General features: G+C 47.3%; 1 protein-coding gene across 4 annotated transcripts in view; it reads right to left on the bottom strand.

Annotated features, from left to right (window-relative positions):
* Positions 1-24,658, bottom strand: part of RANBP3 (RAN binding protein 3) — a 130,751-nt gene extending 106,093 nt beyond the window's left edge. For 2 of the 4 annotated variants that reach the window (XM_014599838.3, XM_014599841.3), the window contains exons 1-2: positions 24,470-24,576; positions 2,488-2,543 (exon numbers count right to left, since the gene is read on the bottom strand). In XM_014599838.3, the coding sequence (XP_014455324.1) occupies positions 2,488-2,543; positions 24,470-24,491 (78 nt within the window). In that variant the 5' untranslated portion in view covers positions 24,492-24,576. Of the gene's footprint in view, positions 1-2,487; positions 2,544-24,469 lie in introns of all 4 variants that reach the window. The other 2 variants (XM_059719621.1, XM_059719622.1) reach the window with 1 other exon arrangement.
* Between the last annotated feature and the right edge of the window lie 2,729 nt (positions 24,659-27,387).

The raw sequence follows: 27,387 nt of genomic DNA, 5'->3' as shown, positions 1-27,387 counted from the left end.
AAGGCAAGTTTGGAAGAAAAGACATATTGAATCCCACATCTCTATAAACAGATCTGTGCACTCTGCCAATAGTTTCTTTTATTTGTGTGTTTCTTTAAACAAACTGGAATGCCTAGTTTCAGAAGTAGATCCCAGGCAACCACTCCTCCAAAAGTTGGGATCCTGTAATACAGTAGCAACTTTAATTCTTAGTTATAGGTGTTTAGCCACTCACAAGAACAACCCCCACATAAGCATTACTGGAAATGATAACTCCTGGAAGTAGAAAGTCCTCTCCCTAAAAATCAGCTGAAGATATCACTAGAAGACTACATAAAACTAAGCAGCAGAAAATTCTCATCTGCCACACCATTTTCAGCAGGACAGAATTTCCCAAATTTAGCATAATTTAAATCTCTATTAAAGTCAAACATGGCTGAAAAAAACTGTTAGCATATAAACCAGTGGTGCTCAGCCTCCAGTCCCCAAGACAAATCCAGCCCAAAAGGCTGTCAGCCAGTGGGAACCCTACAGGCCAGATGACAGCCCTGAGCAGTACATGGCACTGACAAGCAGGGTCAGGCTGCAGCTACATCTGGCACTTCAACCCCATATCACATCCACGGACTGACCCCATGCATAGGATCTGGCCTGTGGACTGGCCTGCCACTCGTCTGCCTAAAGGGGCCAGGTTGAGCACCAATGTCATAAACATATGGCACACATCTTGATGCAATATTTCCTCCTTCAACACCTGCAAGACAGTCTGAACTAAGAGCTAGAGAACAACACAAAGCTCTTCAAACACCTAATGGTATATCATGAGAGCTTTAAACTTTGACCAAAATTGCAAGAACACCACAAATGCAAATTGCCACTTACAAAACAGCATTTTGATAATTTTCCATTAAATTGTTTTTAAAGTATCCAATAAACCCTTGAAGAGCATGAGGCAAAATTCTGATAGATTTTAATAGGAATTCTCCTGAATACCTCAGTAAAGACTTCAAATTTTGCCATGTGATCAGGAAATCCACTTAACTGGGGAACTACCTGAGGAAGCAATTCTAATTAACAGCAAATGCTGTTAACTGCCAATAGCTGTTATTACTGTTCTAAGGGGATGCAACTGTAACCAGAACTGGAAATTTGTTCAAGTGCTGCACTAGTGACTTTTCCATCAGTTAAACGCTTACAAATATTTATGAAAGTTTAGCATCCAATATAAAATAAAATACTGATGTTTACTCATCTCTATTCTGACTAAAGACCTATTATTAAATACTCACCTCCTATTACTTGAAAGTAAGTGATCTGCTAAGGAACACAAATCGTGAAAAAGGTTAAATTTGAAGTTTTTCCCTCAATCTAAGGAAATTTACCTTTCTTTTATTATGATATGATTCAACACACACACACACACACCAATTAAACTTAAAAAAAAATAAACAATGTAAGCATCTACTATCCTTTGGGAAAGACAAGAAATATTTGACAAGAACACAAACATCTCTAATTTAGAAGAAAGGACACTTAAAAGCAATTTCATTTAAAACAAACAAACCTGAACTGAATAAGTTTTAAAAGTGCAACCTTATTAAAAAAAAAAAAAAAGTACTGTATCACACCGTCAGCCCTGCTGACTTCAGATATCTCTCAATTCACCAAAGAGGTATACCACAGGCAGCAAAGAGAAATGAAAGCTTCTTCATAAAAAGTTCTGTTTCAACAAGATTCAACTCCGAATTGGATGAAGCATGTCTAGAGTAAGAAACTCTGTGGACTGCTGGCTCAAATTTCTAAACATATCAGTTTAAAAAGGTAATGGTTTCCATTTACCATTGACCTGGACTGGAATCAAAACAGTTCTCAATATTCAATTCCCCTTGGCAAAATATGTTAGTAGCAATAACTTAAACAACAAATACTGGGAGGTTTTGTTAGAATTCAGAAGTGAAAGCCACATATTAGAATTTATCCAAAAAAGACAAACAAACCCTCTCTTTCCAAATTTAAAAGAAATCTAAATTTAGCACAGTAATTAAGTTATCCAGCCAGCATCAATTCTGTGCCATTTCCAAATTCAAATAATTGACCTACCAAACTAGGAAACAATTAAAAAAACAAACACATAATATAGGCAAGGATAAATTATTAGCCTAATCTATAGTTCTTCATTCTTTTATCAGTTCTCACACTTCCTATTACCACATGTAAATAAGGTCTGCCTCCCCTCCCATATCTTTGCTTAAGCACCGATTTGAAAGTGTTCAAGATATTCACAATTGTCTCCTGTTTTGTTTTTCTCCACCACACTACACTCTGCAGCTTTCTAATGCTTTTTTCTATGAAGTACAAACTCATTAATGTCATTACTTTATAAGTCAGATTCACAGTAGTTACACTACATATGAAAAAACCCCCACTACTTGGAAATGTTAGTCAAGGTACAAAAAAAGAAAAGAAAAGAAGAAAAATGAGTACATACACAAAATATTCTCTCCTTACCTTCTGTGCTTTATCCTTCTGAAATACAAAGACAGGTGGAGCAATGGCAGGCTTTTCTGCAAAGAGAGAAATTATTTTTTTCCCAACAGCATTGATTTACATTAGAGTTATGTTCAACGATGCTTTCACAGAACAAAAAGCGAATTCTGAAAATACTGAAACATTAGTTACACTAATTATAAATACCACTACCCAATCTTGTTGCTTTGTACTACAGATAGTGTTTTTTCCAGGAATGTCTAAAGATAGCACTATATTAAAGCAGCAATTAAAAACAGCAAAGATTTAAGTAGTGTCCATTAGAAATGCCATTTTTCCTTTAAAAACACTTTCATAAAAGCAAAAGTTTTACTACACTGCCATAAAGTTCTGTCATTGGTACAACTTATTTTGCTCAGGGAACAAGTACATTAACAAAACCACTTATTGCCACCACAGACCTGGATTTATACCAATCTACCACCTCAAGAGTATTTTTGCTAGACAAGGCCTGAACACCAAACTAAAAAAGTCCAAATTATGGCATTTGTGCATCTAAGTAACTTAAGCTGCTTGCACACTTGGCCGGAGGGGGGAAGATCCCCCCCCCACTTTACTTAAAACTTGGCATGTTCCTGTACCAAGCTCCATGCATGCCCAGAGTTTCAAAGTGATAGGTGCAGGAGTTTCTGGGAAGCTGCACCTCAAAGTCCTGAAAGCAAAACTCATGTCACTTGTGTGTGTTAAGCCACAGTGGGGTGAAAACTGCAGGGATGGTAGTAAGGCCACAAAGCCTGCCAAGTTTAATGGAGATAGATGCAGGGGCTTCTGGGAAACTGTACCTCTAGCTGCTGACGTGATCCGAAGCTTTGCACAGCCCTAAAGGCAGCGTCTGAGTTGGACGCAGCTAGCTCAGTGTCTGTATAGATTGCAGGGGTTTAGGTTGTAGCCGTGTTGGCCTAAGGACATAGGCAGACAAGGTTCCTTGGGTGAATTTGATATCTTTTACTAGACCAACCCAAATAGTTGGAGAATAGTTATTAAGCAAGCTTTCGGGTTCAAAAACCCTTTGTCAGGCTAAGGAAGTTTCAGCAGTTGGTGTGTGCTCTTCCTGGATGGAATGAGAGGTAAAGCCCAGCCCCTGGCTGCTTTACTTTTCATTCCATCCAGGAAGAGCACACACCAACTGCTGAAACTTCCTTAGCCTGACGAAGGGTTTTTGAACCCGAAAGCTTGCTTAATAACTATTCTCCAACTATTTGGGTTGGTCTAGTAAAAGATATCAAATTCACCCAAGGAACCTTGTCTGTATAGATTGCATGCTTTCAGTAGGGCTTTTTTGGCACTTATCTAATAACTGACTGAATCAGCTTTAGCTAAAAAGCACCAAAGCCCCGCTGAAGTGCACAATCTATACAGACACTGCAGAGCTGGGCTGAAGTAATGTGCTGCTTCTTCTGGTAAAGTGTGGGGTTTTTTATTTGTTTGTTTTTAACGCCTGCAAGCAGCTTATGGGCAGATTTGCAATAAAATTCATAATGTAGCATTTCTATGTCGGTTGACACCTTGGCAATATAAGAGTTTTGAATTTTTTTTCTCTTGTCAAATATGCCAGCAATAAATTTTAAATTTCTCACTTTCAAAATCTGAGGACTTATTTTGTTGTTGATTTAGGCAGAGCTTGGAACTTTTACACAACTCATTAGCTATCGTATTCAAAATGTACTGATCACTAACTTTCAGCAACCTTGGTCAGCTTTCAGTTGAACATTGTTGAAGGGTAACAAAGAACGGACCTGATGAGTTTTCTCTTTTCTCTAGCTTAATTTGTCCCCCTCCTCCATTTTAGTTTCCTGTAATATAACACTGCACATCTTTCCACAGTTTTTAATAATTACTTCCTCCACACTTTGACTTCTCAGTTTCTTTTTCTATCCTACCTTGCCACAGGCACTACCAATATTCTGCTACCACCAGGACAGGAGGCAGTTGTTAAAATGCACTCAAGAAATCCAAGGAAGAGGAACATCCACCCTACTCACCCTCCCTACAAAGGGAAGCAAAACCCCTCCCATAATCCATGCCAATTTGGCTGTGGTATAAAATTCCTTGTCAACCCCACGTGGCAACCAGAATGAAATAACCAAAATACCTTCCACCCTGCCCTGCAACCTGGGGATGGCAACCAACTCCATTCATCATGCACTCCGATCAGAGCCAGAACCCACCTATCATCCCTAACCCCTCCATAAGTTTATCTCAGTTCTTTTAACCTTTTTTCCATAATAAGACCAGTTGTGAACCTGTTTTATTTTCATAAATTTGTACCCACTATAAGCTACAGATCTCTTCCAGTGATTCCAAGCAACATGTGTATGTATGGGGGTCTCCCGGGCTTCTGTTACATTTCATTGCACACTCCAGGCATTGCTACTCCTAAATCTCCCTGACCAATGCTTATCCAGGCTCTTCTTAAAAACCTCCAGGTGAGAGAGAGATATTACACAGCTTCCCTAAGCAGTTTTTCCTAATATCCAAAGCCTACTTCGCTCCAACTTAAAGCCATAGCTAAGCACCCAACTCTCTCCAAAGGAAGTTCTCCCTCTTCTTCATAGCAGTCTTCAAATACCTGAACGGCTGCCATTATAGAATCATAGAAAAATTATAAGTTAGAAGGGTAAGGTCCCCCTGCTCAAGGCAGGACCAGCCCCAACTAGATTATCCCAGCCAAGGCTTTGTCTAGCCAGATCTTAAAAACTTCCAAGGATAGAGATTCCTCAACCTCTCTAGTTAACTTGTTCCAGTGTTTTACTACCCTCCTAGTGAGAAAGTTCTTCCTAATATCTAACCTAAAAACTTCCCTTGTTGCAACTTGAGACCATTGCTCCTTGGTTCCCTCACCCTGTTCCCCTTTAATTGCTTTTCTTCAAGATAAATATAATTACCTTATTCACCACACTGACCCTTCCCTCCAAAAGTTAGCAATCAAACATTGGGATGCATATCTCAAATGAAGGAACCAAGCCTAAACCACTTGGAAGAAAAAAAAAATTTTTTTCTTTTGAACCACTCTGTCTTCCCAAAACAAGAGGCTTACTTCAGAGGCATGCAATCTGCAAATAAACAGGGTCTCTCAATCTCTCCTTGCATGTCCTGCTCTCCAAACTATTTTCATTTGTCTCCCACCTCAGGACCCTCTGTAACTGTCACATCCTTTTAAAAACGCAGAGCCCAGAACTGCAAACAACACTAGATGAGACCTAACCAGGACAAAGTAGAGAGGCCATATCACCTCCCATGCACCCTGCTGATACAGCCCATAACTGTATTAATCTTCTTTGCCACTGCATCACATCAGTGGTTAACAGACTTCACAAGTCAGCAAAATCCAAAAATAATTTTCAGCAGTGCGGCCACCCATCTGGTTACCACCTATTCTGTATCTGTGCTTTTCATCATTCTTCCCTAAAATACAGCAACTTGCATTTGTCTATCAAGAGCAGGGGCAGGCAATTATTTTGGCTGGAGACCTGCTTAATGAGTTTTGGTGAGCTGTCCAGGGCCACAAGGGTAGCCCTGACTCTTGACAGGTACCCCCACCCCCTGGTTGCCATCTTGGGACTGGAAGTCCCAAGTCAAACTCCCCACCCCCACCCACACACAAAATCCCTGACCTTTGCCATCAGAAATCTCTCCCCTTGCCCCTGGAAGGACTCCTTTTAGGAAAGGGGTTTGTCATCTTGAAGCCAGAAAAACAAAACAAAACAAAACAAAAACCCCAACTACATATTAAAAATCAAATATCCACAATAACATTTTAAATTTTATTTAAAAAAAATATTTTTGTCTTGATTTGTGTGTTTGCATTGTGTATATAGAGGTGATTGCATAATAGCTCAAAATGAAGTCTTACTCTTGTATATTGCAAGGGAGGGGGGCATGGTGTGTGTACGTGGGGGTATGTGTGGAAGGGTCTGGGGGAGCCCTGCTGCCCCCCACAGGTGTGCAGACAGGGTGCGGTGGTTCTAGTTCCTTCCAGCTGTTGCCACTACCGCTAGCTCCAGCCCCATGGTACCGGCAGGGACCCACGCGCACAGCCCCGACCCAGCCTGCCCGTGCTTGCTCTGGACACCCACCCAGGCTCAGAAGTGGCGGCTGCCAGGCAGGAACTGCTCCTCCACATGGGAGAAAAAGTGGCCCCTCCTTGCTCACCGCTGCCGCAACCTTCCTGCTGCTGCCACCCGGAGCCCACACCGGGCTGCTCCGCATCTCCACTGCTGTCACCCAGTGGGGCAGCAGTGGCACTGCAGAGCAGATGCAGGACAGCTTGGCGCAGGCTTCAAGTGGCTGCAGCAGGAAGGGCCTGGCAGCAGTGAGGAAGAGGGGCATTTTTTCCCCCCACATGAAGGAACAGTTTCTACCCAGCGGCCGCCACTGCTGCCCAAGCTCTGCAGCAGAGTCCAGAGCAGATGTAGGGCACAACAGGTCAGGGCTGTGTGCACAGGTCCCCTCCTGTACCACAGGGCTGGGGCCAGCGGCAGCGGCAGCCAGAAAGAGCTGGTGCTGCCTGGGCTGCCTAGAAAGGCAGTCCAGCTACAGAGCTGCCCCAGCCCCACTGTGCACCCAGGGGTTGGCAGGATACACCACAAGCAGCTGGTGTCTGGGCCAAGCGAGACCAAGGAACCCACTGTGAGCTGGACAAAGCCCTTCCGTGGGCCAGATTTTCCTCACCCCTGATCAAGAGCCTTTCTACTCCTGACCTCCTGCGGGTTTGCAACCCTTCTCAGTTCATGTCATTCAGCATCCAAATCATTTAAAAAAAAAAAAATCCATGTTGAACAGTTCCAGAACCAGAACAAACCCATAAGGCGGCCCCACAGGGGGCTCCTGATTGGCCGTTGGAGCAGGGGCGGGTAATTCAAACCACGGGCTTTAAAGCCGTGGGGTGACGTAGTTCCCAGCACTCGGGAACCAGCAGCAGGAAGGAGAGGAGTCAGGCACACGTGTGTCCCGCACGCACGTGTGCCCCCTTAAACAACTGACTGACTGGAGGCGGCGGCGGCAGCAGCAGCTGATCCCCCGAAGGTAAGTGGGGTGGAGGGACCTGGCGCAGCTGAGCTGGATCCGGAGGGGAAGCCCCCCGGGTCCCATATAGCTGAGCCGGTAGGGAGCCACGCTCCCGAGCCGCGCAGCGTGAACAGAGCATGCCGGCGTTTGCGCAGGTGTTCGCACCAGCAGGTGGGCAGGAAGGGCCAGGAGTGAGATTCCTGTAGGGGTAGGGTGTAGACACCACACAGATCTACAAACAGCAGCTCAGAATGGTGTCTACGAGGAGTGCTGCTAGGGCCTCTGCCCAGGGGGACAAGGCTAACCGGGGCTGGTCTGAGGCCTCCACCCAGACCGAGCCCATGGGGGAGCTGATGTCCCCCTACCTCCTGGCCTGTGGGGGATCCCCAGCAGGGCCGGGGGGGGGCAGAGATTGGGGGCCCCCACACCTGTCCAGCAGGTGCCCGCCTTGGGGCTCTGGAGGCGCAGGGGAGGGAGCTCCGGGAGGAGGTTAGCAGGCTGAGGGGGATCAGGGAGGCGGAGGATGAAATTGACAGTTATTTCCTTTCCCTGCAGGACCAGGCACCCAAGGAAGAAGCAGCCCGGGGAGTGCCCTCCACAGCAGAGTGGCAGACGGTCACAGCCAGGACCGGAGCAGCTCGCAGCAAACCGGTACCAGCTTCTCCAGTCCAACTGGTGAACAGGTATGAGGCCCTGGCGACCCTGCAGGAGATGGAAGGGGAGGAGGAAACCCTTGGGCAGGAAGAAACACCACATTCTTCACACTCTGAACAGGTCAAGAGATCCAAGAGGACCCAGAGGAGGCGGCGACGAGTGCTCGTCATAGGCAACTCCATCCTGAGCGGTACGGAACAGCCCATCTGTCACCAAGACCCCTCAGCATGAGAGGTATGCTGCCTCCCTGGAGCAAAGATTCGGGATGTGACGGAGGTAATCCAGGCCAGGATCAAGCCCACCGATTACTACCCCATGGTCCTAGTCCATGTGGGTACTAATGATGCGGCCAGGAGAACCCCCGATCACCTGATGGCAGACTACAGTGCTCTGGGCGGCGCGCTGAAGGAGTTCGGTGCACAGGTGGTTTTCTCTTCCATCCTACCAGTGAACAGACGTGGAAGATGGCACGAGAACTGCATCCGAGAGACCAACTGGCGGCTTCGGCAATGGTGTCTCGAGGCAGGCTTCGGCTTCCTGGACAACGACCCGCACATTACAACGAAGGACATGCTCAGCTGGGATGGGCTTCACCTGTCCCCCAAAGGTAAGCGTGTGTTTTCTTCTAGGTTGGCGGATCTCCTCCGGCGGGCTTTAAACTAGGCTCGTCGGGGGGAGGGGAATAGGAGGGCGGGGGAAGCTGTGGACCACCAAACCATGTGGCACCCACAAGGACAGCCCAGCCTGAAGAAAGAGAGCATTGGGAACCTGAAAGCCATGGGGAGGCCAGCACTATAGCACAGGTAAAAAACGAGAAGGTAAGAAACAATGGGCCCCTTGGGACTCAGAGCGGGGGGGCAGCAAAGGCACCAGTCGCAGGGTTCAAGTGCCTATTTACTAATGCTAGGAGCATGGGAAACAAGCAGGATGAACTAGCGCTCCTGCTTGCACTAAACACCTATGACTCAGTGGGGCTAACAGAAACCTGGTGGGATTCATCCCACAACTGGGCAGTACATATTGAGGGCTATAGATTGTACAGAAAGGACAGGGTGGGGAAGGAAGGGGGAGGGGTTGTGCTCTATTTCAGTGAGCATTATACATTAACCCTCATCAAGACAGAATCCAAGGATGAGGAAGTAGAAGGATTGTGGGTTAGGCTACATGGGGGGCAAGGAGAAAGGGATTTGATAGCAGGGGTCTGCTAGACCCCCACATCAAGGGGAAGAAAGAGATTCGGGGCTCCTGAGGCAGCTCTCGGAGACCATAAAAGCTAAAGAGGCAGGAGTCATGGGGGACCTAAACTACCCGGACATCTGCTGGGAGTCACAGACAGCAAAGTCCCACCGCTCACGCAGGTTTCTAACCTATGTACAGGACCTCCACCTGACACAGGAGGTACATGGTCCCACTAGGGGGAATGCCATACTGGATCTGGTATTGACAACGGGGGATGACATGGTAGGGGACCTCCAGATCCATAGCCATCTGGGGGACAGTGATCACCTAATAATAGAATTCACCATAAGACGTCGAGTGGGTAAATTAACTAGTAGGGGGAAAGTGCTAGACTTTAGGAAAGCTGATCTCAATGCACTCAGGCGATTAGTCAAGGACGCACTGCAGAGTAGGAGTTTTGAAGGGATGGGAGCCCAAGAAGGGTGGCTGTGCCTTAAGGAAACGATCCTTTGGACACAAAGCAAGATGATCCCCGAGCGAGGCAAAAGAGGGAAAGGGGCCAGGAGGCTTCCCTGGCTGACCAGAGAAATCCAGGGCAACCTAAATGCCAAAAGGGGAGCACATAAAAAGTGGAAACAGGGAGAGATCACAGAAGACGAATATACCTCCTCTGCTCGTGCTTGTAGGGAGGCAGTTAGACGGGCCAAAGCTACCACGGAGCTGAGGATGGCAACCCAAGTAAAAGACAACAAAAAATTGTTTTTTAGATATATAGGGAGTAAAAGGAAGGCCCAGGGAGGAATAGGACCCCTGCTAAATGGGCAGAAACAATTGGTGACAGACAGGGGGACAAGGCTGAACTCCTCAACGAGTTCTTTGCCTCAGTGTTCCTAAGCGAGGGGCACGACAAGTCTCTCACTGGGGTTGTAGAGAGGCAGCAGCAAGGCGCCAGACTTCCATGCGTAGACCCTGAGATGGTGCAGAGTCACTTGGAAGAACTGGATGCCTTTAAGTCGGCAGGCCCGGGTGAGCTCTATCCGAGGGTGCTGAAGGCACTGGCCGACATCATTGCAGAGCCACTGGCGGGAATATTCGAACGCTCGTGGCACACGGGTCAAGTCCCGGAGGACTGGAAAAGGGCTAACGTGGTCCCCATTTTCAAAGAGGGGATGAAGGAGGACCCGGGCAACTATAGGCCAGTCAGTCTCACCTCCATCCTTGGTAAAGTCTTTGAAAAAATTATCAAGGCTCACATTTGTGAGAGCCCGGCAGGACAAATTATGCTGAGGGGAAACCAGCACGGGTTCGTGGCAGGCAGATCGTGCCTGACCAATCTACTCTCTTTTTATGACCAGGTTACGAAACGCTTGGACAAAGGAGGAGGGGTGGATGTCGTATACTTAGACTTCAGGAAGGCCTTCGATATGGTATTCCCACTCCCTACTGGTGAACAAGTTAAGAGGCTGTGACGTGGATGACTACACAGTCCGGTGGGTGGCGAATTGGCTCGAGGGTCGCACCCAGAGAGTCGTGGTAGATGGGTCGGTTTTGACCTGGAAGGGTGTGGGCAGTGGGGTCCCGCAGGGCTCGGTCCTTGGACCGATACTCTTTAATGTCTTCATCAGTGACTTAGACGAGGGAGTGAAATGTACTCTGTCCAAGTTTGCAGATGACACAAAGCTATGGGGAGAAGTGGACACGCTGGAGGGCAGGGCAGGCAGGTCTGCTGCAGGCAGACCTGGACAGGTTGGACAAGTGGGCAGAAAACTACAGGATGCAGTTCAACAAGGAGAAATGCAAAGTGCTGCACCTAGGGAGGAAAAATGTCCAGCACACCTACAGCCTAGGAAGTGACCTGCTGGGTGGCACAGAGGTGGAAAGGGATCTTGGAGTCCTAGTGGACTCCAAGATGAACATGAGCCGGCAGTGTGACGAAGCCATCAAAAGAACCAATGGCACTTTATCGTGCATCAGCAGATGCATGACGAATAGGTCCAGGGAGGTGGTACTTCCCCTCTATCGGGCGCTGGTCAGACCGCAGTTGGAGGACTGTGTGCAATTCTGGGCGCCACACTTCAAGAAGGATGCGGATAACCTGGAGAGGGTCCAGAGAAGGGCCACTCATATGGTCAAGGGCCTGCAGACCAAGCCCTACGAGGAGAGACTAGAGAACCTGGACCTCTTCAGCCTCCGCAAGAGAAGGCTGAGAGGCAACCCTGTGGCTGCCTATAAGTTCATCACAGGGGCACAGAAGGGAATTGGTGAGGTTTTATTCACCAAGGCGCCCCTGGGGGTTACAAGAAACAATGGCCACAAGCTAGCAGAGAGCAGATTTAGATTGGACATTAGGAAGAACTTCACAGTTCGAGTGGCCAAGGTCTGGAACGGGCTCCCAAGGGAGGTGGTGCTCTCCCCTACCCTGGGGGTCTTCAAGAGGAGGTTAGATGAGTATCTAGCTGGGGTCATCTAGACCCAGCACTCTTTCCTGCTTATGCAGGGAGTCGGACTCGATGAATTATTGAGGTCCCTTCTGACCCCAACAACATCTATAAAGAACTTCACATGAACCTTCTTGACATTCTGAAATGGATCCATTTATAATTATCCTCTGCTTGCAGCTATCAAGACATTTGTCTGTCAACACTGTGGTAAGGTTTGTTTAGCCTGCATTTCTCCAAATTGCCAAAAGCCTTACTCAGTTCCAGATATAGTGTATCTACTGCATTCCCTTCACCATTGTCTACTCCCAATCCCCACCCAACTAGGCTCTGAAACTTCTACCAAACACCTAAATATCCAGGCTACTAAGCCAAGGGGGAAGAGTTTCACTGCCCAGGGTAACAACTAAGTAAGAAATCAAACCCCTGAGAATATGCTGGTAAAAGGGGAGGATGCTCAAATATCTATCAGAAAGTTGTCACGGACACCTAAGCTGGTGGGGTCTCAGGGACTTCCATCAACAACAATTTGACAACTCTGAAAAACATCCTCGATAAGTCTAGTAGTGGTTTGAGAAAACGAAAGAATTCCTAGAGATTCAAGTAGTACCACAATGAAAATGAGATGCTGCATTTCTGTTCATCCATCATAAGCAAACAAATTAATCAGTTAGTCACTTATTTTCAAGTAGGGACTGTGCTGTAGCCATGAAAGTCCGGAAAACAGGCAGGCAACAAAGGGGTTTTTCGTGGTATCTTTTATTGGATTAATTATATAGCTAGGGAGAGAGGACAAACAAACTTTCAGGAACAAAGTGCCCTTCCTCAGACCCCGTATTTTGGAAACACTGGTCTCAATTCCATCCGTAATGTAGAGATCCATTCTTCACTGAAAACAAGGCTTCAACCATTCAGTTTTATTTAAAAGTTAGTGCATCATCATTCAACTCATGGAACTCATTCTTTAACTACTCAATGATTTTACCTGTATCAATCGGTCTTTTCCCTAGCCATCTTGTAAATAAAGTAACTCAAACACTTCAAAACTGCCAGCTAGCCCTGTACTGGATCACCCTTGTGCCCCAGCCAGTCCCCCTGCAGCATGTTGAGCTGTGTCAGAACAACACCAGGCTGGCAGGCTGACCTCCTAGGTCCCCTGCAGCCAGGGCTGCTCTGACCCAGCTCAACATTCTGCACTTGCAGGCACATGTGGAAACACAATGTCCAGGAGCAATAAACTCCAGCAGGATATTCACCAGTTTTTTGCTTTGAATTACTTGCATGTGTAGACAAACACAGTGTCTATCAGAAGAAATAAAAAGTTGTAATTAAGCTAGATATAAACAATCATTAATCATTGAATTTAAGACTACATAGACCAGGGGTTGTCAGCCAGGGGTACACAGACTGGTCCTAGGGGGTACACACAAGTGGGCAGGGATGGAACACTGCCACCTCCCAGGACCAAGGCTGGGGCAAGGGCAGCAGCACCCCACTGCAGGGCAGGGAAGCTCACACATGGGGGCTGCTGCTGCCACACATCAGCCCGGTGAGCTTCCCCCCCTGCCCCAGCCCTGCTCCTGGGAGGCAGCAGCACTCAGTCCCCGGCCACTGTCCCCACCTCCCTGCTCCATGTCCAGCCACACACTGCCCCTCTCGCACAGCGTTCAGCTGCATGCTACTCACCCCCTTACACTCCCCTACTTATAATTTGGCCACCAGGGGTACTTAGACTAAAAAAAAAGGTTGAAACCCCCTGACAGACTGAAGACAAGGTTAGCAACTCAAGTAAGACTCATTTGATGTTGTTGCTATATTACAAGCATCTAATCAGCCAAAAAAACGCAAATGTTGCACTGACCTGCAGGTTGGATAGGCTTAATATAAATAGTTCTGTGATATCACTATTGGATAACAAAAACCACCACCAACTGAAATATGAAACCAAATGCCAAGTGCCTTAATCTTACACACTGAATGCCCCATTGTGATCTCTAGGGTCAGCCAGGAGCAATGTCCTGCTGGTACCATCAATGTAACAAGTTTTGCTTGATGAAAACACATAAGAAATTGTACTGGGAGGGGTGGGGGATGAAAAGGGGGAAAAAAATTAAAAATCAAATAAAATAATCACTCATCATTTTTGGAGCTCTTCCAGAGGTGCTTTAAGACCTCACTTGCTAAATGTCTGCCTGAATGGGAAGGCTAAAACAGGATACTGTTTAAGAAGATTGCGATTCATATCCTTTTTTTTTTCCGCCAAGAGGCAAGGGTTTGTTTGTGTTGGGGGGGGGGGGGGGCAGGAAGGTCCCGTCTTTCATTGGACAACCTGAATAGTTGGGATAAAAGTTAGAGAACTTTTCAAAAGAAAAAGAATGTCCTTCATTCAAAAGCTTCTCTGACTCTGTCATAACTATATTTGGTGACCCAATAAAAGGTAATCACCCCCCTCCCCCCCCAAAAAAAAGAATCTTTGCTTCTTGCATAATTCCTGGACCATCACAGCTACATCATCACTCTAATGCTACCATATTTTTTAATCATTTTGCTTGCTTCTACATGTTGTTCTCTATCACAGTAAGTTGGTCAGAGATTCTCTGTTGGGAAGAAAGGCATACACATCTAATAATCTCTCCACAGGATATACTTAGGTTTGTTTGGATGACTTAATATTGGTTTTTGTTTGTTTTTTTTAAATAGAACCAGTGTTGAAAAGTACCTCAAAAAACCAGTTATTCCAATCCTTAAAGTGTTTCCTTTATATCTACACTCATTTTAAAAGCAGGGCTGTGGAACTAGCAGCCCATGAGGGGTTGATTTGTGGTCCACACCTCACTCCATCACTCTGGCAGTGGTATATCATCATAGTCCATGACAAAAGACTAAAAAATAGCTAAGTTGGGGGTAGAGACTTCTGCTATGCTGTGGAAGCAGAAGGGCAACTGCATGAAGAAACTAGCAGCCCGAATAAGACCTGGGAACTCAAGGGCAGGCAAGGGACTTGAAAGCAGAAAAAGCTAGCACCTGCCACCCAGCAGACAATATTGGAAGGCCCAGATAAACATGCTGGGAAGCGTGGAGAGGGCAGAGGAGGAGTGGCATCTCACAAGTGGAACAGTCACTGAAGGAGACACTGGAAGAAAGCATAGTATCTCCAGGAGGGAGAGAGTGAAACCTAAGAAGCCCAGGCAACAGCTCTTTCTCTCAGAAGCAGTGTGGTATGAAAACCAGGTGGTGAGCTGTCCAGTGGAAATGACAATTACTCAGGGGGGAGGAGTTGGCTGGCTTGAACCAACCAATCAGACTTACTGCCTTCCCTGAGTAAGACTAGACTAAATATGACCCTCTCTGGGTAAGTTTAGACATCAACCTGACTGTCAGTTTGGACCAGTGGTTTGGGACTATAAGGAAAGTCAGGAGCTCCCAGAGTGCTAGAGATGCATGAGAGGCTTGAGCCTGCTGGGGGTAGGGAGCAAGCTGCAGCACTGCCAGAACAGGGCAGGAAAAAGGCTAGTGAGTTACAGGGAATGCAACAAGGCAGCCCCTCTGAAACCAGGTCCATTACCATGGGGCCTGGGTGGAGAGGTCCAGCTAAAAGAAAGAAGAGGACACCAGTTAGGCTGAAGCCCCAGCAAGAGCACAAGGGCCAAGAGCCCAGGAAGATGACTTGTTGATAACACCTACAAGGCATGCATGTCTGTAGGGGAGGTCAGAGGCTGTGAATAGTCACTTAGGCTACAGGTGCCTAGATAAAGTCAGACATACTCTAAGACTCCTAGGTCTAAGGACAACTGGAAGATAGAGGTCAAGGGACAAGATAAATGAGCCCCAAAACCCTAGGTCATCTCTCAACATCCAATTAATGCTGAGAAAAAAGGCATGGCAAATGAAGGAAAAAGGCAGACCCAGGAGCCAGTTAAGCAGGGGGGGGGGGGAGAGAAAGAGAGGGGCAGGGGGAAATGTACATAATGCAACCCTGCCCTCCTACAACCATATTGAAATAACATTCCAACTCCACAGCAAAGCTGTGGGTAAAAAAAATTAAGTGTCAGAACTAAAAAGTTCCATGAAGCCTTAAGATGGACCTCCCTCAGTATGCAACGTGATATAACTTTTAACCACACAGTTGCATGCTACTTAAAAATAAATAAATACTCTAGACATCTCTCAGGCAGTATATGACCAACAGCAATTTAATGTAGGTTGCCTTTTGGCCCCCCACTTGTTATAAAATTCAAGAGGGTATACTGAAAGAGGGAGAGAATTGCAGGGAGGGTAGAATAGCCACAGTTTAGGGCCAGAAAGACAAATTATGTGATCTAGTCTGACCCTGCTTTGTACCATATGCCATTAAGTTATCCCTGCATTGAGCCAAAAATTCATATTTGACTAAAATAAACCCATCTTGTAAGATGGTATCTATCCTGAAGACATCAAAAAGGTGAAGAATCCACCATTACATTTTACAGAATGTTCTTTTATCACACAATTGGAAATTAGACATTACTTCATTTGAACTTGCATATTTTAAGACTGCAATGGTTCTTATGATGCTTTTCTTCACTAGTATTTTCTGTGAAGGCACTCACATGCTATAATAAAGTCATCTCTAAATATTTTTTTGGTAAAACTAGGCATTTTCTTCAGCTACTGAGTATTTTTGCCAGTTATTTGTTCTACCCACTGCATTTTTTCAGCATTCCTTATAAAATATTGACATCAGAATCATATCCTATTTCACTCATGCCATGTGCAGAGGTAAATCAGCTCCCTGCACCCTCCCACTACTTACACTAGCCCTTTTGTCACTGCATCATACTGGAAGCTCTATAATCCTAAACACTTTTCAGAGCCACTGCTTTTGACCAAAAACAGGACAAAATAATAGAGAAATGGAAATATACAAAAAAACCCAAAACAAAAAAATTTGAATAGAAGAAGACAAACAGGTAGAGGACAGGACAAAAAAGATGACATAGGATTGGAGGCATGAGAAGTGACAAAACTAAAGGAAAATAAGTGTTGATCCTAATACTAGTGGTCCCATTTCTTCAGAAAGGATTGTAGGTCACCAACACTTTACACTACGACTGTCAAAAATATAGTCAACTTGCGTACATGTACTTAAAAAGGCAATGGAACAGGAGAGTGACATTTTACCCCTTTTTCTCATCTGACCCTTTTGTGAAACTCTGGTGTAAACAATATAATACCACAAAGATTTTTAAAGGAATGAAAGTACATGGATATGGAAAAAAAAGAAACCTGCTGACTACAATTTAGTTTTCTAATTTCTATGTGTATTTATTTCAAATCTATGGGTTTAAAATAGGGGTCCACTGAGAAAGATTTTTTAGGTAGATACTGATAGTAGATTAACTATGAGCCATATTGGCCGATATTGATCCGACTGCCCATATGCAACCCCACAGCTTGGAGAGCAGCATCCAGCTGGTAAGTCTATTCAGAGGGTGGGGAGGGAGGTTCAGATGGAGGCCTCTGCTGTGAGGGAGGGAGTGAGGCTGAGGCAGGAGCAGGCACTGCCCAGCTGGGGCAGGGCATGGGACAGAACCACAAGAAGCTTATCCAGGAAGCACAGGGAGGGAGGGGGTGGCTCTCGACGTGGCACACACGCCTGGAGAATGAATGGGGGGGGGAGAGGGCATGTGCCCCCCAGATTTGTGCGCACAGGAAGGGCGGGCTGCCGCTGCAGACTAGGCCTGGGGGTGATGCCAGACTCTCCCTGGCAGGGGTTTGGGCCGAGGCTGGGGAGCAGGCAGCGGCCACCCCAGAATTCACCATAGCCTCCCCTCCCAGCACTGCTGCTGCCCACCCCAAGTCCAGCCTCGGCTCAGCCTCCCCACTCCACAGGAAGAGCCCGGTGCTGTCCCCAAACCCAGCCCACGCCCCACACACATCCGGGGGGCACATGCCCCCCATGCATTCCACAGGGGTGCACACAAACAGGAGCCACACCCCCTCCAATGCACCCCCTGGATGAGCCTCTCACAGCTGTCCTGCACCCTACCCTGGCTGGGCAGCGCCTGCCCCTACCTCTGCCCTAGCCCTACTCCCTCCCTCACTGCAGGGCCTCAATCCGCACACACCCCCCCGCCATAACCCTTCCGTCCCCCCCACCCCTTCCCCCACCAGATGCTGCTTTCCAAATTACAAGGCTGGCTGTGCAAATGCTGTAGCTGTGCACATGGATGTAGCATTTAAAAATCGGCGACATTACTGGCCACATTAGCCAAAAAAAGCAAAATGCCGATAATGCCAATTTTCCTTTCATCGGTGCCAATGATATGGACCAATGTATCGGTGCACCTCTAGTTTAAAATGTGGCTTTTACTGAAATTATTAAAAATGTACTTAGTATCCATTTATAACACTTTCCTCCATGGGCAAGTGCCACCAAAGTCTCACGTCCATGGGCCAGAATCAAATGGTTTCACGGGCCAAATCCAGAATGCAGGCTGTAAACTGCCACCCCCTGCTTTAGACTGCATCCTATGAAGATCAAGATGGTTAGTTTACAGAAATGCAAATAAAATCTGCAACAGCCAAGGAGATTGTTGGCCATTGCTCATTAAGGGGGAGGAAGGCTTCAGTTAGTCAGAAATCAGTTAATTGAATACTTCAACACAATAATTGCACAAACAAACAGCTCTGAGATGTTTAAATAACTGCATGCATACAGGCTGCTGGAATGCAACGAGACAGCCATCACTACCTGAAAGAATAGTGCCATATTTCCTTGCATTCAACACCCTTTCTCCCCACCCCCAAAGAAGAGCTGGAAACTGGCGTGCCAGGGAGCAGAACAGCAGCAAGCATTACTCCCTACCTACTGCCACTCAGTTTATTTACAATAAACTTGTCTTCCTTCCATGCTGTCTTTCAAAAACAAAGCATGTATCATTCTGGGGCACAATGTATTCAAGAAAATATGGTATTTCATAAAATACATATATTTTTAAATCTACTCTTTGTGTTGCCTCCTCAAACACTTGGAAATATTTTTGTCCTTTCCCCAAAGGATAGCTTACCTATTCCCTGAATGGAAACAAAATTAACCTGGTCAGTTCCCTTTAAATCATTTCCAATTTAGGGGGAAAACAAAGGTTTTTGTTTTGGCAGTATCTTTTATTAGACCAACTATATAATTGGCAGATACCTCACAAGCTTTCAAGCACAAGGGGCTCTTCTTCAGGTGGAACACTGGGACTTGGGGGGAGATTTGTATGGCAGAAGCTTAAGCCTCTCCATGAAGACCTAAGGGTAGAAGTTAAATCTCGAAGCTTCCAGTCCTCATGATTGCAAAGCTGGCCTTCTAAATGTCAACATACGAAGTTCCAGAACTGCACAAATTTCACAGGACTATAGCCAAGAACTGCACAAATTTCAAAGGGTTACTGTTTTGTTTTCAAAAACAAAACAAAACCAAACAGTAAGCAGCAGCAAATACTACAGCTGTTCAGGAAGAGCTGCAATACAAAAAGGGGGAGGATGACAGATAGACGTGGGCTTGTTTCTTATCCTAGCATCATGAGATGGTAAAGAGAATAACAAGTAAACTTTCATTTTCCAGTACCTAGAGGGAAGATGAAACACAAAGTTTTTCAGGTATCTACCAGACAGCAACTGACACAAAATAGAGATCCCTTGAGCAGAGAGAATAAATTAGAACCTATCCTAGCACCCTGCTGTTGGACTTCTCAGAGTGTAAGTGATGAAGTCACTGATGGAACCCTTAAGCCTGGAATTGTTCCACACATATTGCTATGTAGTTTAAACACCGTTTAGGCAAAATCTTAGAAAGAAAGACTAGTAGTTCTTTGCATGTCTTTCGTCCTCTACATGTTCAGGAGCTCAAGAGGAATAAGACAATCATCTTAAAAAAGAAAGAGCGAGAGAGAACTAGTTCTAATGTCCCCATGCAAGGGTAATAGGTTCTCTTGCTAATGGAAACCAGCACCTTCAGCTTCTGTGCCTTTTCATCACTAACAAATAGAAAGGAATCATGTTTTCCACTGAAGATACAGGTACTTCAAAGGAAACAAATGTGACAAGACAGGAGGGAAAAAGAAAGTTTATTTTCAGCAGATAAAGGGTGGGAAAAAAGGGGAAAACTATGGTCACTGTTACTTTCTTTTTTAAAGTGCAGTAAACAAGTTAGACACAATAGCAATTTGAAAATGTTCTTTAGAGACCCTAGAAATACTTACAAACATTAACATTGTCTGCAAATATTTAAGGAATCTCATGCTTGTAAACAGAACATGTCTTCATGAAATGCCAGGCTGGGTTATCATTGCATCTCCAAAAACAGAAGTATTCAGTCTGACTTCACTTTTGAGTTAACTGGTAAAAACTCAGCATGAAAAAAATAAAATGCTGGTTAAGCCCTAAAAAGCTGTCTCTTAAATATGTGAATAATAAAATAATGAACTTTTTGAGGATTGTTTTGTAAACAAATATAGATTTCAAAAGATTCATTATTCTAACAGCTCCCCTCCCCTACCCGAAAAGAAAAAAATATCTGATAACTTTAAGGTAGGTCAAGTCCTACATTAAAAAAAGAAAATAAGAAAAAAAAAAAACCACACTAAAAATTTTTGAAACAAGACCATTATTAACTTTAAAAACTAGTGTTCCACATTTTTGCCAAAAAAGCCTATCTGAAGCCCATCTGACAATGATTATGAAGCATGTTGCATGGTAACAAATATCTACAAATCCATGCTCATCTAAAACAAGTGAGCTAAAGAAAGGAATTGAAGAATGTGAATGATGGAAGCATTGTGAGGGGCTGTGTGCATGCGTAGCTGCATGTGGGGTGTGGGGGAGTGTAGAGGTATGTGGACATGGGTGGGTATGAGGTTTGTGGGGGGCTGTGGAGGAGAGGGCAGGAGGCTGGGGGTGTTTGTGTGGGTGCATGCATGTGGTAGGATAAGTGCGTGTAGCAGTGAGCGGGACTCCCCCCAGAAGAACACAGATGTGTGTGGGGATGTGGGGTTTGTGTGGGGTGCAGTGTTTGTGCGATTGTATGTGGGGGAGGATGTGGTTGCATGGTAGGCCCCCTGCATGTGCCCCCCTGAGCTGGTCAGCACTTGCCCTTGGCCTGCAACAGCCTGGAGCCTGCACACCTTGCAGTACCTCCCTGCCACCACCAACAGCGCACAGCCCCAGGCCACCCCACACCTCCTCTGCACTGCCTGGCCATAGTGAATCCTGCTGCCCCCTGGGCATGCAGTGGGGCTGGGGCAGCTCCTTCTGGCTGCCCCTGCTGCTGACCCCAGCCCCACAATACCAGCAGGGACCCACACACACAGACCCGACCCAGCATGCCCCATGCCTGCTCCAGACTCACCCGTTCAGGCTCAGCAGCAGCAGCCCCTCCCTCTCATCACTGCCGGGTAGTTCTTGGTGCAGCAACCCAGAGCCCACACCACGCCAGGCTGCCCTGCAGATCTACCACCATCACTACCGCCCCTGGGCTGCCCAGTGTAGTAGCAGTGACAGTGCAAAGCAGCCAGAGAGCAGCCCAGGTGGCAGACACACAGGGCAACCTGGCACCACACAGGCTCCGAGTGGCTGCACCAAGAACTGCCCAGCAGTGGTGAGAGGGAGGGGCCATTTTCCCCCTGCCACAGCCAACAGTACCTGCCCAGCAGCTGCCACTGCTGCTGAGCTTGGACAGGTGAGTCCAGAGCAGGCACAGGGTGTGCCAGTTCAGGGCTGCACAAGCAGGGCCCCAGCATTACCATAGGGCTGGGACCAGCGATGGCACCAGCCAGAAGGAGCTGCCACTGCCTGGACTATTTACAAAGTCAGTCCAGCTGCGGATCCACTCCAGCCCCACTGTGTGCCCAGGGGGTGGCAGAACATGCCACTGCCAGGCGGTGCCTAGGCCAAGAGGGACCAAGGGGACCTACCACGGGCTGGACAAAGCCCCATGGGGCTTATTTTGCCCACCCCTGCACTAGAAGGATTCAGAGACACATCATGGTCAAAACAAGAGGACAAGAGAATAAACTTTATAGAATACAGAATAGATATGGGCAAGGCAAGACTGAATTTGCCATCAGGGCCAGAGAGATATGAGGCTGCAGGCTCTTATAACAGAAAGGTACACATACACTGCAGCAACAGCACTTCCCAACCAGAATGCTCTTTAAGCCCTTCCTTTGTCCCTCACTGCTTATTCACATGCTCCAAACCCAGAAATGGACTAATAATGGCTCCCCAGATTCATCCTTAGCAGCTGCTTAAGATCTTGTTTTCTGAGGCAAGAGAGCCTCACCAGCCTATTTCTTGACTTGGAGAATAGGGTATCAGAACATAGACATATTGTGATGACTGTAGATATAGCAAGGATGTGTTCACCTCGAAAGGTTTTTGTCAGTGAAAACACTTACATTACAGGCTTGAGTGACAGGTGTGATAGTGTTGTTCCTTACAGTGATTGAGAAAAAGGTACTGTAGGCCAAGCAGGGAGATTAAGGTGCTTGCATTTAGCAATATTGAACAAACAGGTATCCAAAAGGGAAAGGTTAGCAAGGCAGACCAAGATTTTAATTTGGAAAGAAGGGGATTAGTCTTAAACTGGGAGTCATCAGCATAGAAACTGTGTGCAAATTTCTGTTTACAAGATAATACTACCCAGAGTCCATATACAGAGAGGAAAAGGGAACAAAGACAAAGGCAACCTAAGTGGAAAGCTGGAGGGCAACTGAAGCAAGTTTCCAAAGGATATGCTGAAGAAGCAATTAGTATAGTAGGAAAATTAGGCAAAAATCAGGTAGATGGAAGCGAATGGGGGGGGGGGGGAAAGGAGAGAGAGAGATTAACATGAGCTCTAACTTTCAAACAGAGAAGAAAGTGGGAATCAGGAAATTTAAATGAAAAGCTAGAACATGCTCGTATGGTAAAGAGAACTGAAGGACAGAGGGGCCAAAGAGATGATGGGAAATAATGGAGTAGGAACATTGGATTGAAACAGGCCTCCAGGATATCAAATCCAGGCCCTTGTATTTGCAGGCAACTACTTAACCCAAAATTCCTAAAATCATTCCCCCTCCACACCCTCCCATCGCATCTATAAGGCACAAAACCAAAATAACGAAAACCACTTACAGCATGCCAGACTTAAAAAGCAGGAGACACAAGGACACTATATTAAGGCCCTGTCACTGCATTGAGAGTGGTTAGGAACCCAGATGAAGACCAAGCTCCACACAAAGGTAGGGAAACCCCCACACCATCCTTAAACAATTTCGTCTTCTAGGCCAACTTTAGCAGAAACTGTACAGGCTTACCTTAGGCAAAATGGCATCAGATTATATTTAAGTTATGACACATTTTGCTATACATTTCATTCTGGTTATGTACACTAATGTATGCACATGCTTCCAAAAAATTGGGAAGGAAGATGTACACCCAGTTCTTTTACTTACATAAGCTTAAAACTTAATGAAAAGATTTCCTATGTTTTCCCTAATTCAACAGGGTATATTTCTTCTCACATTGTTAGAGGTAATTGGGGACAGCACTGTCACCAACAGGAGCCAAGTGGGGATTTTAAAGCACTGCTATAGACATGTCAAGAGACAGTAGCTTGAGAGCTTGCTCCCCAAACAGCAGGGAAGAGACACAGTATGCAAAGGCACTTAATGACCACCTGGCAAGAGAGAAGAGAGATCAAAATCACATAGTTATAGGGGATTTTGTGGCTTACCTAGTCCAATTCTCTACATATATGGCAGAATTTCCCTTTCCTAAAGCCATCCATGAGAGATGCCTATCCAGTCTCTTCTATGAAACTCCAAAGAGGCTCTGTGACTTGTGTAAGGCATCTTGTTAGAGAAGATAACAAGGATTGTTTTCTTCTCCTGAGATTTGATCCAAGTCTCCTCTGCTGCAGTTTAAGTGATTTTTCACATTTTTGTAAAAAGGACAACTAGATGAGAGGCAATCCCCTGCTTTTTTTACTCCGTTTCACTATGAACAAGACTAATTTCTAGTGAACACAAGGTGCATGCTGTTTAATTTCTGAAAACAGACACGTATGTGATCTATAAATAGCACAGAATCATCCTAACAGATTATTATTTGCAGTTAAGTAACAGACTGGAGATTGCTGCACCTACACCCGGGGAGGGAGGGAAGGAACCAGGCATCCTACTGCACTTGGCTGGAACGTCTGTACGACCCGGCTGGCGGCAGAGAGCACGGAGAAGGCATATGTTCCACCTCCCCTAGGCCCCGTCTCATCTCTCGGCCATCCCCCCACCCAACTGCCACACCCCGCACTCCGGCCTCCCGGGGGGACGCCCCGCGCAGGGCCGAGCCCGCGCCCGCGGCCCCGCCGCCGGCCCCGCCTCGCGGTGGGCAACAGCACAGCCAAGCCCGAGCAGGGTCCGCCCAAGGGGTGCGGGGACGGGGGTCGCTCTTCTTCCTTTGTCCGGCCGCTCCCTCCACAGGAGCCGGGGCTCCGCGAGGCCGCGAGGAGGGGGAAGCTCTCAAGGGCGGGTCCGCGCCCAGCAGCCTTCGGCCAACGGCACCCAGGCTAGAGCAGCCCGGCACAGCTCCGCCGTCCGTACAGCCCCCGCCAGCTCCCCGCCGTCGCCTGCATCCCCACCCCCGACTGCATCCCCCCGTACCTTCGTTCGCCAGGTCCGCCATTTTACTTCCTTAATCACTCCCACATTGCACTGCGCGGCCGGACGGCCCCCAGCTAACAGCGGACGCAGCGGCGTGACGCTTGTGCCGGGAGGCCCGCCCCCTACAGGAGGAGGTCTTACGCATGCGCCGAAAGGCACGTGCTCACTACGCATGAGCGTAAAAGCCCTGTCAAGTCGGACCCGCGCGCCTGAAAAATACTGCGCATGCGTTAATCGTCTCAAGCAGAGCGCGAGACTCAAGCCCCCGCCGAGAGGCCTCCAGAGCCCCGCCCCCTCCGTTCCCCTCCGCGGCTTGGAGCGCGCGTGCGCAAGAGGAACCCTCCCCGCGGTGTCCTGCCAAATAGGACAAGGCGCGTGTCCCTATTCGCCGGCGCGGGGTTCCTGCGGCCTCGCCGTGCTCGGGCAGCCGCTGCAGCGCGCCTTCCTGCTGGATTCGAAACGCAATGAGCAGCCAGGCGGGGAGGGAGCTCCCCGCCCAAGCCGGCCCGTGCAGCCCTGCTCGGAACTGCCTACCGGTCATAGACGACGAGTAAGTGCTGACGGGGACACGGCTCGGTGCTGCCGCAGGGCATTGGGTCTGGCCAGGCTACAGCCCGGCGCCCCACGCACCAGTGTCAGCACAGAAATCTGGCAGGGACAACCCTGACAACACAGACCTAACACCCTAACTATCCCAGGCAAAGCAGAGGAGCCACAGCAGCCAACATCGTGCTTCTTTCTACAAAGTGCTGTCAATATATACTCAAGAGATGTCCTGAAAGAAGGCCAGCCCCCTGTTACAGGGAAAAAACCCCACAGTCCCTACCCGTCCGACCATGAGATAAAATTCCTTCGTGACAGCGACCTGAGCAGAGGAGCAAGACCCTTTAGCCTGAAACCTTCAGTTTTGCTCCCAGCAGGAGAATCAGCACAGCCCAATTGAAGTCCCCAGCCTTGGCTGTAATCAACACCCAATGCCTCTGGGGAGGCTTAAAAACCTCCTAACACATATAGCAGGAGGGGAAAAGGGGGTGGAGGAGGGAACAGCCAGCAAGCCCAGAAGCATGGGAAATACCCATGGTAGAAAATAGGCATAGCTATATCTAGATCATCCACAACCAGTGTCTGTCCAACCTCTTCCTGAACACCTCCAGTGATGGAGAGTCCACAGCTTCCCTAGGCTGTCTATTATTCTCCATTAAATTACAGGCACGAAATCTGAGCAAGGCCCTCTGCCCCTTCCCCCCTTCCACTATTGCCTTTTTTCATGGCATTCACCACCCTGGGGCATGTTCATTTCTTCCCTTACAACTGTCTCCTCAAATAGCGGTTTCCCTATTATCAATCCTATTATACCACAAGGGCCAGGCTTACCGTATCACATACAGTTACATGGTCAGGCGCCAAGCCACGGTCATCTTTTCCCTCAGGTGCTGACACTGGTCTAATCCACACTCCCCAATCCCACATTAATCACTGCCCCAAACTGCACTCACCCCCCCACCCCTGCTTCTCACAGTCCTCCATATAAAGCACAATTAGCATCACAATGACCAGCTTGAGTGATCAGTGCTCATTTTTATACCATTATTACAGAACTACTACCTCTAACCATGCTTGCTCTTTTGCCTCAGTCACTAACTAAACCACACTCCCCCATTTCCTCACATTTGACTCCCCAATCCACTCCCATCCATATTTATTTCCCCTTCCCTGCATGATCATTTTCCCTGATCCAAACACCCTGTTATCTTCTCATTTTCTCAACCTTCTCTCCCACTAATTGATGGCTATCCTAGCAGCTACCACGGGAGGTCACATCCCTTTCATTGGCCATTATCTAGTCCCATCCTCACAGGAGAATAGGTAGATCCATCTGTCCTCTGAAATAGTGTTTCTCACTTTTTTTTTAAAGGAAAATTGTTTGTGTCCCAAGTCAAATACCCAAATCAATTCCAAATCCATGAGTCATTCAAGAACCATATGTGGCCCTACTACCAGCAAGCATCCTCCACCCCTGCCTGGGGCTTCAGATGCTTCAAATCCTTTGGCAGATGCAGGCCCAAGCCCAGAGGCTTGGGGTTCAGATGCCCCTGAGTTTCACTTGCCCTCAGGCGTATGGCCACAGGAGCAAGCTACAGAGGTGTCTTCCATTTCTATAAAGTTGGCGTATGCCAAGATCTTCCCACTGGAAGTAAAAGCAGGAAGCTAACTATGCATTACCTCCGTTAAGGTACTACCCCCTGCCAGGAAAGTGATTTTCCCCTGTGTGGCAGAGAAAAGACACTCGCCACTAGAAGAGACTTACCAGAGGACAACAAGTAGTCCGAACAGTGGCAAGAGACACAAACAGCAACACTGAGGCATGAGGGGGAAGCCCCAGCCCCGGCACGGGCATGCTTTATGAGTGTATGTCAATGCCGATTGACTGGGCGGAACCCAAGCGGGGAGACAAGAACAGCCCGGAGGGAAACCCTGGGAGGACCTGAAGTGAGTTCCTGGGGCAGGAGAGAAAGAAGCACAGACACAGTGTCCCCTGGCAGGAGTGACTGGTGGAAGCCCAAGCAGCAGCAGCGACCCCCAAAGACTGGCTCAGAGGAGCCAGAGAACTTACCTGAAGGACCGGCCTGGCAGACAGGACCAAATGATTGGTTTCGGGATGATGAGCCTGAAAGCGAAAGCATGAGAGAGTGTCAGAACCGTGAGTAGATGGGCCACTGAGTATAGCAGCTGTTTGCTCAGCCCCTTTTCTGCCCCATGGAGGGGGGACATCACAGACAAGGGCATCCACTCCTTTATTGTAGAGGGACTGCTCATTTATAGGTTTTTTTTTTTGTTGTTTTGGGGTATTGTGTTTGTTGTTTGAGTGCTACAGCTAGTTACCTCAACCTATCAGACAAGGAACTTCAACATCGGGC

Source organism: Alligator mississippiensis, chromosome 16, assembly GCF_030867095.1.
Source record: "Alligator mississippiensis isolate rAllMis1 chromosome 16, rAllMis1, whole genome shotgun sequence".
In the NCBI taxonomy this organism is placed as follows: Eukaryota; Metazoa; Chordata; order Crocodylia; family Alligatoridae; genus Alligator; species Alligator mississippiensis.
This window is presented reverse-complemented; position numbering and strand designations above follow the sequence as displayed.